The sequence below is a fragment of the Haliotis cracherodii genome, unplaced genomic scaffold (assembly GCF_022045235.1).
Source record: "Haliotis cracherodii isolate W230 unplaced genomic scaffold, xgHalCrac1.p SCAF_1, whole genome shotgun sequence".
NCBI classification, from domain to species: Eukaryota; Metazoa; Mollusca; class Gastropoda; order Lepetellida; family Haliotidae; genus Haliotis; species Haliotis cracherodii.
In genome coordinates, this window is record NW_027266264.1 from 1,074,490 (window position 1) to 1,088,482 (window position 13,993).

Consider the following 13,993-nt stretch of genomic DNA (forward strand, 5'->3'; position numbering starts at 1 on the left):
CAAATCAGCAGAGATATCGAATACATTTTGAAATAGTTTGAAATTGTATTATCAGGAAAGAAAAGCAATGATTGGACTTTTCCACGGACAAATATTTTACAAAAACGATATATTTTCCCATATGAAGATTTCATTAGTTTGGAAAATTACTTTACGGACAAGGAAAGGAGCTGATGCATGCCCCTTTCCCTGTCAACTCACGTTTTACCCACGACCCAGTTAATGATAGCCAGTATATTACCCTATGTCATTTATAAAAGGAAAAATATATGATATCCATCCTCAATAGGAAATAAATCATTCTTATGAGCTTTTCTAGTTTGTTAACGTGATTCCATCCACGTTTTCCTTTGTTACCATTCCGTGGTGTTCATCCTTGTCGTCATCGTCGTTGTTGTTGTTACATGCGGCTTCGTTATCGTCGTCATTATTATCACTAAAATCATCTTCCTTGTTTCCACCCGCTGTATTGATGTTATTCTACATCATTGTACTGTGGACATATATTAATGGATATATATGTGTGACAACGAACATTATTTGTGAAAACGTCTTTATTGCACACGACACGACACGACGTTTCAGGGCTAATCATTCATCAGGTGAATGCTAGGCCAAGAAGTAGCTTGTGGAAACGTCGTGCATATACAACAATGAGTTATCTATTATATTCCTTGTCAAGTGGATGACTGGGCATTTTATTAATTGAGTGAAATCTTATGTTCATATATAACACTGACATCCTTATCTGGAAAAAATATGAAATGGCAACTTTTCAATATCATTAACTGTTGTCATGACAACAATATGTTGTCTTATTTCAGGAAACTAATAAAAGTCACTGTTGTAGTGTGATATGCAGGAAAGTGTAAATAGAGCGACAAAACCCTTTCCATATCCAATAGAAATCCCTGCATAAAGCAGAGTTGATTGTGCAATTCCTACTATACCATGAGCATGTGTTTATGAATCACTATCAAATAGAAATGATACCAGGTGTTCGCGAAAAAGGTGAGCGTATCCTGCCCCACCCGTGGCACCCGTCACAAACACATGCAAAGGCAAGTTAATTGTTCACCTGAATATACATGGTATCGGAGGTGGTATGGGTGGTGGTGTTCGATGGATGGCATCACAGATATGAATGCTAGGAGAGGTGGTATGGGTGGTATGGGTGATGGTATGAGTGGTGGTATGAAAGGTGGTATGGGAGGTGATATGGAGGTGGTATGGGAGGTGGTATGGGAGGTGATATGGGTAGTATGAACAATACAATATAATGTGATCTTTGGTTCATAAGGGTAAACCAAAAACATTACATCGTCAGAAAAGAAGTTTGACAACGGTGGTGTTTGGTTGACATTGTGCTACATGATATATGATCCTCTTGCATAAAGTAACCCTCTCGTAAAGGTGTCGATCAAAGTCTATTCACACAGGTTATCCTGTATCAGAGGTCATCTGGCTAAATTACAATAACTAGGACACAAGGTCACACAGGATTGTCACGGTATAACACTGGATTTGCTATTGTAGTTGAAAGTCCGTTCTTGCAAAAAGTGCACGATTATAGAAAACGTACTGAAGTACAATGTGAATTCAGAAGATTGATCATTTATTGTTGACTTGTGTAACTGGTTTTGGGGAACGGGAGGTGTAGAGTGTATGAGTACACCCAGGGTGTCTACAGCTGATCTATGCCATGTAGGGTGTATGAGTACACCCAGGATGTCTACAGCTGATCTATGCCATGTAGGGTGTATGAGTACACCCAGGATGTCTACAGTTGATCCATGCCATGCAGGGTGTATGTTTTCACCTCGGGTGTCTACAGCTGATCTATGTCATGTAGGGTGTATGAGTACACCCAGAGTGTCTACAGCTGATCTATGCCATGTAGGGTGTATGAGTACACCCAGGATGTCTACAGCTGATCCATCTCATGTGGAGTGTATGAGTACACCCAGGATGTCGACAGCTGATCCATGTCATGTGGAGTGTATGAGTACACCCAGGATGTCGACAGCTGATCCATGCCATGTGGAGTGTATGAGTACACCCAGGATGTCTACAGCTGATCCATGCCATGTGGAGTGTATGAGTACACCCAGGATGTCTACAGCTGATCCATGCCATGTGGAGTGTATGAGTACACCCAGGATGTCTACAGCTGATCCATGTCATGTGGAGTGTATGAGTACACCCAGGATGTCGACAGCTGATCCATGCCATGTGGAGTGTATGAGTACACCCAGGATGTCTACAGCTGATCCATGCCACGTGGAGTGTATGAGTACACCCAGGATGTCTACAGCTGATCCATGTCATGTAGAGTGTATGAGTACACCCAGGATGTCTACAGCTGATCTGTGGCATGTGGAGTGTATGAGTACACCCAGGATGTCTACAGCTGATCCATGCCATGTAGGGTGTATGAGTACACCCAGGATGTCTACAGCTGATCCATGCCATGTGGAGTGTATGAGTACACCCAGGGTGTCTACGGCTGATCCATGCCATGTAGGGTGTATGAGTACACCCAGGATGTCTACAGCTGATCCATGCCATGTAGGGTGTATGAGTACACCCAGGATGTCTACAGCTGATCCATGCCATGTGGAGTGTATGAGTACACCCAGGGTGTCTACGGCTGATCTGTGCCATGTAGGGTGTATGAGTACACCCAGGATGTCTACAGCTGATCCATGCCATGTGGAGTGTATGAGTACACCCAGGGTGTCTACAGCTGATCTGTGCCATGTAGGGTGTATGAGTACACCCAGGATGTCTACAGCTGATCCATGCCATGTGGAGTGTATGAGTACACCCAGGATGTCTACAGCTGATCCATGCCATGCAGGGTGTATGAGTACACCCAGGATGTCTCCAGCTGATCTATGCCATGCAGGGTGTATGAGTACACCCAGGGTGTCTACAGCTGATCTGTGCCATGTAGAGTGTATGAGTAGACCCAGGGTGTCTACATCTGATCCATGCCATGTGGAGTGTATGAGTACACCCAGGGTGTCTACATCTGATCTATATCATGTAGGGTGTATGAGTACACCCATGGTGTCTACATCTGATCTATATCATGTAGGGTGTATGAGTACACCCAAGGTGTCTACAGCTGATCCATGTCACGTAGAGTGTATGAGTACACCTCTGGTATCTACAGCTGGTCCATTCCATTTAGGGAATACGAGTGCCCTCATGGTGTCTTCAGCTGATCTATGTCATGTAGAGTGCATGAGTACACCTCTGGTGGATACAGCTGATCCATGTCACGTAGGGTGTATGTTTTCACCTCGGGTGTCGACAGCTGATCTATGTCATGTAGGGTGTATGAGTACACCCAGGATGTCTACAGCTGATTCATGTCATATAGAGTGTATGAGTACACCCAGAATGTCTACAGCTGATCCATGCCATGTAGACTGTATGAGTTCACCTCAGATTTTCTTTTTAATACATATGACATTTATTCTTAAAGACCCCGACAAAAGTATTCTCTTAAAACACAAGAATAAATAAATAAACATATGTACACAACAAAGACAAATATGTGGAACATCTCCACCTATACAAAAAGCAAAAACAAACTCAAGGTCAAGAAAATATAAAATGTCAAAGCAAGACAAAAATTAGTCTTGATTATCCGCCAAAACAGTCTATTTGGGGTAAGAGGCAAATAACTCTGAAATGATACTGGACCCCTGACCATCAATGATGACACCAGGTGTTCGCAAAAAGGGTAAGCATCCGGTAGCACCCGTCATTACTGTCCCATGTTCTAAATGCCTCTCGAAGACATAAATCTGTTTGATCATCCTAATTTATGTTCATTTCCTCCACATCTCTTCCGCGGTGACACAATTTGCATACAAAGTAAGTACTGGTGTTTATTATACTTGACGCCGCACAGCAGTACTCCTGCCACGCGACGGCTACTCAGACCTCAGGTTAAAACATGATCTGAAATACGTATGCCAATACTACCATCTCAAAAAACACTTAAACGATTGAGCAAAAAAATGGACATTTACGGATATTCAAGAGCGGAGACAAGACGCTCTGCAAATTGCTTTCATCATCTTGCGCATAGCAATACATGTTGTATGTTTTATAAGGAGAACATAAAAAAGTAAATACAATTTGAGGTACGCATACTACCTTTGTGTACATGTACATGCATACACTTTAGCAAACCAAACATGTATACATGTTCTGCTAGGAGCTAACTCTGAATGCATGGTCTAAGATATTTTACACGTGCTTCAGGTGGATTATTTTGCCTTTTGTCTCACCACGCTTCAAATGTCAAACTAAAATCGCAACAACATACAAGATATTAACTGCGTTGGACGATACTAGCAGGACCACTTGGGCCACCCATATTAAGAATATTTTATTTAAATTTGGATTTGGGTTTGCATGGCTATCCCAGGGTGTAGGCAATACATATATCTGTATACATTTGTTCAAGCAGAGACCCTTCGACAATTTACAGCAAACCTGGTGCGGTAAAGGCGACAACCTATCAAACTCATACTGTTATAAACATCACTTTTAAACATTGAAACCTACTTTAATATTCCTCTAGGGGCGGTCGGGTACACTAGTTGTTCAAGCGTTCGCTCGTCACGCAGAAGACCCGGGTTCGATTCCCGACATAGGTACAATGTGTGAAGCCCATTTCTGGTGTTCCCCGCCGTGATATTGCTGGAATATTGCCAAAAGCCGAGTAAAACCATACTCACTCACTTTGCAAACACATCTTAAAAGGATGTTATCACGCTTCAGATGCAGCAACTTTAACATTGCCACAAATACTGGAAGACGCCATTCTAAACCATATGAAGAAAGACTGTTCATATTGTCTCAGTTAGGGAAAAAATGTTATTGAAGATGAATAGCATATAATATTTGTGTGTGAACCTCATGATTTCCCACGAAATAATGGAGAAACATTTAACCACCCCATCCATACACTATTCCATATACTTGATTTCCTTAGTGAAATATTGCGTAACATAAGTGTATTCCTCCTGAAGGGAAACCAAATAAGAAATACTGACTGTTCCATGAAAAATGCACCAAAGAGGGTTTTGGTGATCCTGGCACAGTCAGACTGGTTAGGCTCATCATCAGCTTAGGGCCCTTGCGCCCTCTACACGCATCCCAGACAGCGAATGGGACCTCTCCCAGGAAGTGCTGCCTAGTCAAACCCACCCAGAATTCTATGGAGAATATGAAGATTCCCCAACACTGCAGCCTTCTGCATTACCCAGATTGTCAGAAGGGCTGTATTCCTGGTAGCAAACCCGGGTACTCTCCCATTGCCAGTCAACAGATTGGGAGGTACCAAACCTAAGGCACCGAGAACAATGGGGAGTCGGACAACTTGGTACTTGGGATGCAAGCGTGACATTTCGAAAGCAAGGTCCGCATATTTGCCATGTTTTACCTCATCTTGTCAATCACATTAGTGTCAAAAGGGACAGAAAATTCCATGATATAAATGATTTCATTGGATTTATAAAAAAGGACAAGATCAGGTTTATTGGCCTGGATACATCTAAGGCTGTATAACGGCTTATTCTAAAGAATTTTGTATTGATCATTTTCCATAACGCCCTCTACATATTACGGGTCGTACCATGGATTGACCTCTGTGTCAAAACCACAAGCATGGCGAAGACGGTAATAAAATGATCGAGCTACACCATCATGTCGTTTAAGATACTGTGTTTGGGGAATCCACTCACAATGTGTTGGACAGTCTCATTAAATTCATCACATAATCTACATTTCATATTTACATTTGGATGCAAAATCACACATGACGGTTGCGAGTTGGAAGTGACTGGTCCTGAGCAGCAAACAGAAATAGGTCAGTTTCACTTTTCAGGCCAGACGACTTCATCCACGCAAAGGACACTGCAGGATTGCTGATCTTCTCAACACACTGCACATAAACTTGATGCAGTGGTCGTATAGAAAGCCTCTCCTTGAAACACTGAGTCTGGGCCGATTTGATATGGCACTTTGCTTGGTTGACACTCATTCCTGTACCGTCCAGCAGTACAGAACCATCGACAAAATCAACACCGACATTGAGATTATGTCCCATATCCTTGGCTCGTTTTACAAAACTGTGGAATGCCTTGTTTTCATCATGAGTCTTGACATGCTTCACAAGAGGATCATCGGACAAATAAATGTGTGCAAATGTGCACAAAACAATTCTATCATGAAGAGTCCCAACATTAATCAAACCACGTCCTCCCATAATGATTGGAAAATATAAGCGATTGAGGGAAGAGCGAGGGTGGTGGGATCTATTGTCTCACATGATTCTTCGTGTGTGGGTGTCAATACCCTGAATTTCTTGTTTTGTCCAATCAACAACACCAAAAGAATATGAAAGGACGGGGACAGCATAAGTACTTGTGGCTTTGACTTTGTTGAGAGCGTTCAGCTCTGAACTCATGATTTTCGTAAGTCTACATGTGTACTCCGCCCGAAGATTGTCCTTGATATGGCCATTCTGGAGTTTGTTCCTAATCTGGATCCCTAAGCCCGTATAGGCCTGACCTTCCACGAGATGGTCAATAACTCCTCCTCCAAGTAAACTGACTTATCCTCCCTCTTCTACCTTGCCACGTTTCAGATGAAGAATGTTGCATTTGTCGAGTCCAAAGTACATGCCGATATCATTAGAAAAGGACTCGACAAGCAGAATTGAGTTTTTTGAGTGTTGTTCCGCCATTGGCAATAAGTTCAAGGTCATCCATGTAAAGGAGGTGAGTAAAGGGTGTTGGGGATCTGGGCTGAGGAGGTGCAGGATGATAACCTTCCTCTTTGCTTAGCGAAAAGCTTAAAGGATTTAATGACAAACAGAAAATTATCATTATTATTATTATTATCATTATTATAAGATTGATGATGTAGGTCATGGTAATATAAATATGAAAAAGATATAAGGATGTGAATATTGATGTTATATACATTGCATGGTCATTTATGTACAACACGTATATTAGAATATATAATATAATATGTTACTTAACTGTTTATATATCTAAACTTTGAAGTGTAGCATAAGTAGAGTAGTATGTAATGAAGAAACATTCGTTTTGCAACACAATGGGGAGGTTTTAATGTCTCAGCCAAAACATTTCTTTTTGTAGTTGACTCAGCGTGATAACGCTTCTTGGCTAATGTTGAAACACGGGGACCTCAGTCCACCTGCAGAAAGTCGATCAAGTTCATGATAGTGTATAACGTTAATGCCAGGGAACAACCATCTCGATTATCCAGCAAACCAGGTTCCACTTGGCGTAAAGGGTTAAAGATGTAAATAGTATATAAATATACCACCAGTATACCTAGCCTTGAGCAACTGCACAAAGACAGAGAGACATATTGCTTGTTGAATTACATGTGTTTATTTTCTGGTGTTTCTTTGGTGTTTCGACCTGACTTATTTCTAATAAAATGTTTGGAATTTTGGCTGGCAGCATTCGCTAACCTTCTCGCGAACACCTGGTGTCATCACTATTTGGTAGTGATTCAGAAACACATGATCTTGATATAGTCGGAATCGTACACTGGACTCTGCTTGTAGAAGAATATGGAAAGGGTTTTGTAGCTTCTATATACATTGATCAGGTTATGATGTATTTTGTCTGCATAACGTTCTGAAAGGTTTGCATTGAGTTATATGAATAAGTAATTTGCTACAAACATATGCATGCTGACTGTTACGTTCAGATATATATTCTCAGATAAGGTTAAGGGAAATAACAACGAGCAATTCGGGCCTGGAGGTTGTGCTGACGTGTTTGTGTTTCAATAAACCTTGACAACCAGCTGTGTACATTTCTGAAAAACCGTTTACGGGTGGAATCTAGGTATCTGGTTGCACATGTATTTGACTTCTGCCTCATATATGTATTATTTATCAAACCAAAGGGAACTCGTACCGTTTGTTATTGCGTTTGCACAGCAGAGAATATATAAATATACTTTGCTGACTTAATAATTTATTAAAACTCTCTTATTACACAGGTGTACTGCACTAAGGATGTGGTATGTTTCATGTATCGTATTTTATGACATGATTTAGGCTGAGAACAGTGGGTAAAGATAGGATAATTGAGACATGCACCAATTCGCCAATTGTGACGTCAGTAGTGGGTATATTATTGGTTAACTGGGACATCACCAGTCCCTCTCCAGGTACTTGATACTGGGTGTAAAAAAGGGTTTACTGGGACATCACCAGCCCTTCTCCAGATACTTGATACTGGGTGTAAAAAGGGTTAACTGGGGCATCACCAGCCCCTCTCCAGATACTTGATACTGGGTGTAAAAAGGGTTAACTGGGGCATCATCAGCTCCTCTCCAGATACTTGATACTGGGTGTAAAAAGGGTTAATTGGAGAATCACCAGCCCCTCTCCAAGTACTCGATAGTGGGTTCAAAAGGTTTATTGGGGCATCACCAGCCCCTCTCCAGATACTTGATACTGGGTGTAAAAAGGGTTAATTGGAGAATCACCAGCCCCTCTCCAAGTACTCGATAGTCGGTTCAAAAGGTTTATTGGGGCATCACCAGCCCCTCTCCAGATACTTGATACTGGGTGTAAAAAGGGTTAACTGGGACATCACCAGCCCCTCTCCAGATACTTGATACTGGGTGTAAAAAGGGTTAATTGGGGCATCACCAGCCCCTCTCCAGATACTTGATACTGGGTGTCAAAAGGATTAACTTGGCCATCATCAGCTTCTCTCCAGATACTTCATACTGGGTGTAAAAAGGGTTGACTTGGACATCACCAGCCCCTCTCCAGGTACTCGATAGTGGGTTGAAAAGGGTTAACTGGGACATCACCAGCTCCTCTCCAGATACTTGATACTGGGTGTAAAAAGGGTTAATTGGAGAATCACCTGCATCTCTCCAAGTACTCGATAGTCGGTTCAAAAGGTTTATTGGGGCATCACCAGCCCCTCTCCAGATACTTGATACTGGGTTTACAAAGGGTTAACTGGGAAATCACCAGGTACTCTCCAGGTACTTGATACTGGGTTTAAAAAGGGTTAACTGGGACATCACCAGCCCCTCTCCAGGTACTCGATAGTGGATTTAAAAGGGTTAACTGGGACATCAACAGCACCTCTCTTCATACTCGATAGTGGTTTTAAAAAGGGTTAACTGAGACATCACCAGCCTCTCTCCAGGGACTCGATAGTGGGTTTGAAAGGGTAAACTTGGACGTGCACCAGGTCCTCTTCGGGTATTCGATAGTGAGTTTAAAAGGGTTAACTGGGACATTACCAGCTCCTCTTCAGGTACTCGATAGTGGGTTTAAAAGGGTTAACTGGGACATCAACAGCACCTCTCTTCATACTCGATAGTGGTGTTTAAAAAGGTTAACTGAGACATCACCAGCCTCTCTCCAGGGACTCGATAGTGGGTTTGAAAGGGTAAACTTGGACGTGCACCAGGTCCTCTTCGGGTATTCGATAGTGAGTTTAAAAGGGTTAACTGGGACATTACCAGCTCCTCTTCAGGTACTCGATAGAGATTATAAAAAGGGTTAACTGAGAATCAACAGCTCCTTTCCAGATACTCTATAGTGGGTTTAAAAAGGGTTAACTGGGAATCAACAGCTCCTTTCCAGGTATTCGATAGTGGGTAAAACATGGGTTAATAGGACCTGCACGGGGTTTGGGGGTAAACAGGGGTTAACTTGAACATACCCCAGCTTCTCTGTGGGTACACGGTAGTTGTTAAGCCATCAGCCATTAAGAGACGCATTTGCATTCGTTAACCAATCGTGACCTCGAATGTGGTCGCTGTGCAACTAGCACCGCCTAGTTTTCCATTTGAACACTATTTATACATCCATTAATTGTTGATTGAGTCATTCATCTTGGGCTGTTGGAAGGTTTGCTGATTTTCAGGTTTTGGTGTAATTCACTTCTCTTTTTAATATTGGGATCGTTTTACGCCACTTTAACACAAGTCCAGCTTTAACACGGTGACAGACGGTAAGTGAGTTGGTGAGTGAGTGAGTCAGTCAGTCCGTCAATGAGTGAGTAAGCGAAGGAGGAGGGGTTCACACCAATTTTTACGATATCCAAGCTTCATTACAATGATGTACGTGTTTGGTTAGATAGTATGTGAATCAACATGTATTTCGAAACTAAAGTTATGTTAATAGTATGACAGAGGATATTTCAACTTACTGGTGAATTCATTTATTCTGTATATACTGTAATGTGTCGTCACTGCAGTGTATATATTCCATGAATAGGGAATAATATACATGATGGGTGGGGTGAGTCCGTACCCCTATAGTACAACAGAAAAAAGTTCATAGAACAGCGGAGACAACAAGCACGCCAAGCAGAGAACTGGTGGGGGATTATGAATACAGTGTTTCCTAGATATAGGATGGCATCTTGACAAATACTGCATCCAATAACTTAATACCTCCTTGGAAGCCGTGTCAGGAGCCGGACCTGGGCGTTGCGGCAGAACCCCCATCATCCATACTACTATGGCAATATTCGTTTTAGAACAGTAACACTATGATGTGGTTTTAATTATGTCTAGCTGTATGTCGTCCATCATCATGGTATCTGGGGCACCCCTTAGAGTCTAGGAAGTTCTTCGCCTTTCTTGATATCGACAAAACGGTAAGTTTCCAAGTAAGACAAACATTTATGAAATATAAGATGATAGATGATCAGTACTATATTGTTTTACTTTAGTTGAAGTTTGAACTTGCTTGTTCTAAATAAAGTAGTAGGGGTAGTTTCAGTCTCATCCATGATATTACAGAGAATAGCGTGTTTTGCCACAGCTATCAAAATGTGTGTGCATGCATGATGAATGCAATCGCGTCAAAGATTATCAGTGTTTTTACTTTGAGACTATTGTCTTTGTATTTGGAACACATTGAGATGTAGAAATTCAGAGAGTCTTCAGATAACAAATTTATATTTGTGATTGACATAATTTCTTTAAATAATTCAAATTCGTTAAATTTTAGGGACAGAAAAAAAATTTATGCCCTTGACAATTAATGTCCTACTTTCAGTCACTATGAAGACATTTACATGGTCGTGGATAATCTTAGCATTGCTGGTGTTGTATCTACAACTGATTCAAGGGAGGTTGAACAGTGGTATGTATGACAAACTTCTGACCTAAATCCAAGTATTACATTGTACTTGTGGTAAGGGGAAATTAATGGGATCAATATGCTTTCTAGTTCTCCATCTGGTAACGTGCACCATAAGAAAGAAGATTTGACTTTATGAAGTTAGTTTGTACCATTTAAGGCAATGATCGGTAATGCATGGAACATCTACTCAAAAATTCGAATACAAAGGTACTCGGTAAGATATAGATAACATGCAAAGGGTAATCTAAAAGAATCAGGAACTCCAGGTACTCAGCAGAGGGTAAAGCATGGGTTAAGTGGGACATGCACCAGCTCCTCTCCAGGTACTCAGCCGTGGGTAAAGCAAGGGTTAAGTGGGACATGCACCAGCTCCTCTCCAGGTACTCAGCAGTGGGTAAAGCAAGGGTTAAGTGGGACATGCACCAGCTCCTCTCCAGGTACTCAGCAGTGGGTTAAGCAAGGGTTAAGTGGGACATGCACCAATTCTTCTCCAGGTACTCAGCAGTGGGTAAAGCATGGGTTAAGTCGGGCATGCACCAGCTCCTCTCCAGGTACTCAGCGGAGGGTAAAGCAAGGGTTAAGTGGGACATGCACCAGCTCCTCTCCAGGTACTCAGCAGTGGGTAAAGCAAGGGTTAAGTGGGACATGCACCAGCTCCTCTCCAGGTACTCAGCAGAGGGTAAAGCAAGGGTTAAGTGGGACATGCACCAGCTCCTCTCCAGGTACTCAGCAGAGGGTAAAGCAAGGGTTAAGTGGGACATGCACCAGCTCCTCTCCAGGTACTCAGCAGAGGGTAAAGCATGGGTTAAGTGGGACATGCACCAGCTCCTCTCCAGGTACTCAGCAGAGGGTAAAGCAAGGGTTAAGTGGGACATGCACCAGCTCCGCTGAAGGAACACAGTAGTGGATAGATAATGGGTTTCCCTGAAAGATGTCTACTAAATAATCCAATAAAAAATAGAATGTGAACTCCACAGATGATGAATACGATGAAAACGATGACGACGAAGAGGAGAAACGTGGAAAACATGGTGTCAATCACGGTAGTGAAGGTAGAAACCACCGTGGTCAGTTTGGGATTCACAGAAAGAACAGACGAACGGCTGGAAAGACGCGTGAAGACGAAGGTAAAACGAGCAGGATGCATGAAAACAACGGTGAAAACGAGGGAAAAGCCAGTAAGATGGGCGGACAAGATGAAGGTAATAGAAAAAACAGGGGCATATCCAGTATGTTTGGACGTCATAGAGGAAACAGAGGAATGGCCGGAAAGATGGATGGCGGTGATGGTGAAAACGAGGGAAAAGCCAGTAAGATGGGCGGACAAGATGAAGGTAATAGAAAAAACAGGGGCATATCCAGTATGTTTGGACGTCACAGAGGAAACAGAGGAATGGCCGGAAAGATGGATGAAGGTGATGGTGAAAACGACGGAAAAGCTAGTAAGATGGGCGGACAAGGTGGAGGCAATAGCCAAAAAAGGGGGATATTCAGCATGTTTAGACATCACAGAAGAAACAGAGGAATGGCCGGAAAGATGGATGGTGGTGATGGTGAAAACGAGGGAAAAGCCAGTAAGATGGGCGGACAAGATGGAGGCAATAGCCACAAAAGGGGGATATTCAGCATGTTTAGACATCACAGAAGAAACAGAGGAATGGCCGGAAAGATGGATGAAGGTGACGGTGAAAACGAGGGAAAAGCCAGTAAGTTGGGCGGACAAGATGGAGGCAATAGCCAAAAAAGGGGGATATTCAGCATGATTGGACGTCACAGAAGAAACAGAGGAATGGCCGGAAAGATGGATGGCGGTGATGGTGAAAACGAGGGAAAAGCCAGTAAGATGGGCGGACAAGGTGGTGTCAATAGCCAAAAAAGGGGGATATTCAGCATGATTGGACGTCATAGAGGAAACAGAGGAATGGCCGGAAAGATGGATGGCGGTGATGGTGAAAAGGAGGGAAAAGCCAGTAAGATGGGCGGACAAGATGGAGGCAATAGCAAAAAAAGGGGGATATTCAGCATGTTTAGACATCACAGAAGAAACAGAGGAATGGCCGGAAAGAGGGATGGAGGTGATGATGAAAATGAGGGAAAAGCCAGTAAGATGGGCGGACAAGATGGAGGCAATAGCAAAAAAAGGGGGATGTTCAGCAAGTTTGGACGTCATAGAGGAAACAGAGGAATGGCCGGAAAGATGGATGAAGGTGATGGTGAAAAGGAGGGAAAAGCCAGTAAGATGGGCGGACAAGGTGGTGTCAATAGCCAAAAAAGGGGGATATTCAGCATGATTGGACGTCATAGAGGAAACAGAGGAATGGCCGGAAAGATGGATGGCGGTGATGGTGAAAACAAGGGAAAAGCCAATAAGATGGGCGGACAAGATGGAGGCAATAGAAAACACAGGGGCATATTCAGTATGTTTGGACGTCACAGAAGAAACAGAGGAATGGCCGGAAAGATGGATGGCGGTGATGGTGAAAACGAGGGAAAAGCCAGTATGATGGGCGGACAAAGTGGAGGCAATAGCCAAAAAAGGGGAATGTTCAGCAAGTATGGACGAGGAAACTATGCTTAATCACAACTCCATGTGATAGCTTCCTGTCCCGGGACATAAATGCATGAAACAAGTTGCTTAATTATTCCTTAAATGAAATCAATATATGACAGAATATGCCGCTTTTATTATACAGTTTCGACTATGAAATAAGCCGATATAGTTGCTTGTGTGATAGAAAAAATGTCTAAAGGGCTATATCTCGTCCAATAGTCTTACTGCAGCGTCATACGTTG

The 13,993-nt window shown here is 42.6% G+C and overlaps 1 protein-coding gene across 1 annotated transcript; it reads left to right on the top strand.

Moving 5' to 3' along the window:
* Positions 1–11,118: 11,118 nt before the first annotated feature.
* LOC139478210 (uncharacterized) lies at positions 11,119–13,778 on the top strand. The gene is made up of 3 exons (XM_071260593.1): positions 11,119–11,200; positions 12,178–12,402; positions 12,535–13,778. Exons 1-3 carry the CDS (start codon positions 11,119–11,121, stop codon positions 13,776–13,778), a joined length of 1,551 nt encoding a protein of 516 aa, XP_071116694.1.
* The last annotated feature ends 215 nt before the right edge of the window (positions 13,779–13,993 follow it).

Bases quoted from the DNA above. Each gene is read 5' to 3' on its own strand.
- LOC139478210 (XM_071260593.1), top strand. From the start codon at position 11,119: ATGAAGACATTTACATGGTCGTGGATAATCTTAGCATTGCTGGTGTTG. The intron at 11,201-12,177 runs GTATGTATGACA...TGAACTCCACAG, and splicing joins TCAAGGGAGGTTGAACAGTG to ATGATGAATACGATGAAAAC. The intron at 12,403-12,534 runs GTAATAGAAAAA...GACAAGATGAAG, and splicing joins GATGGGCGGACAAGATGAAG to GTAATAGAAAAAACAGGGGC.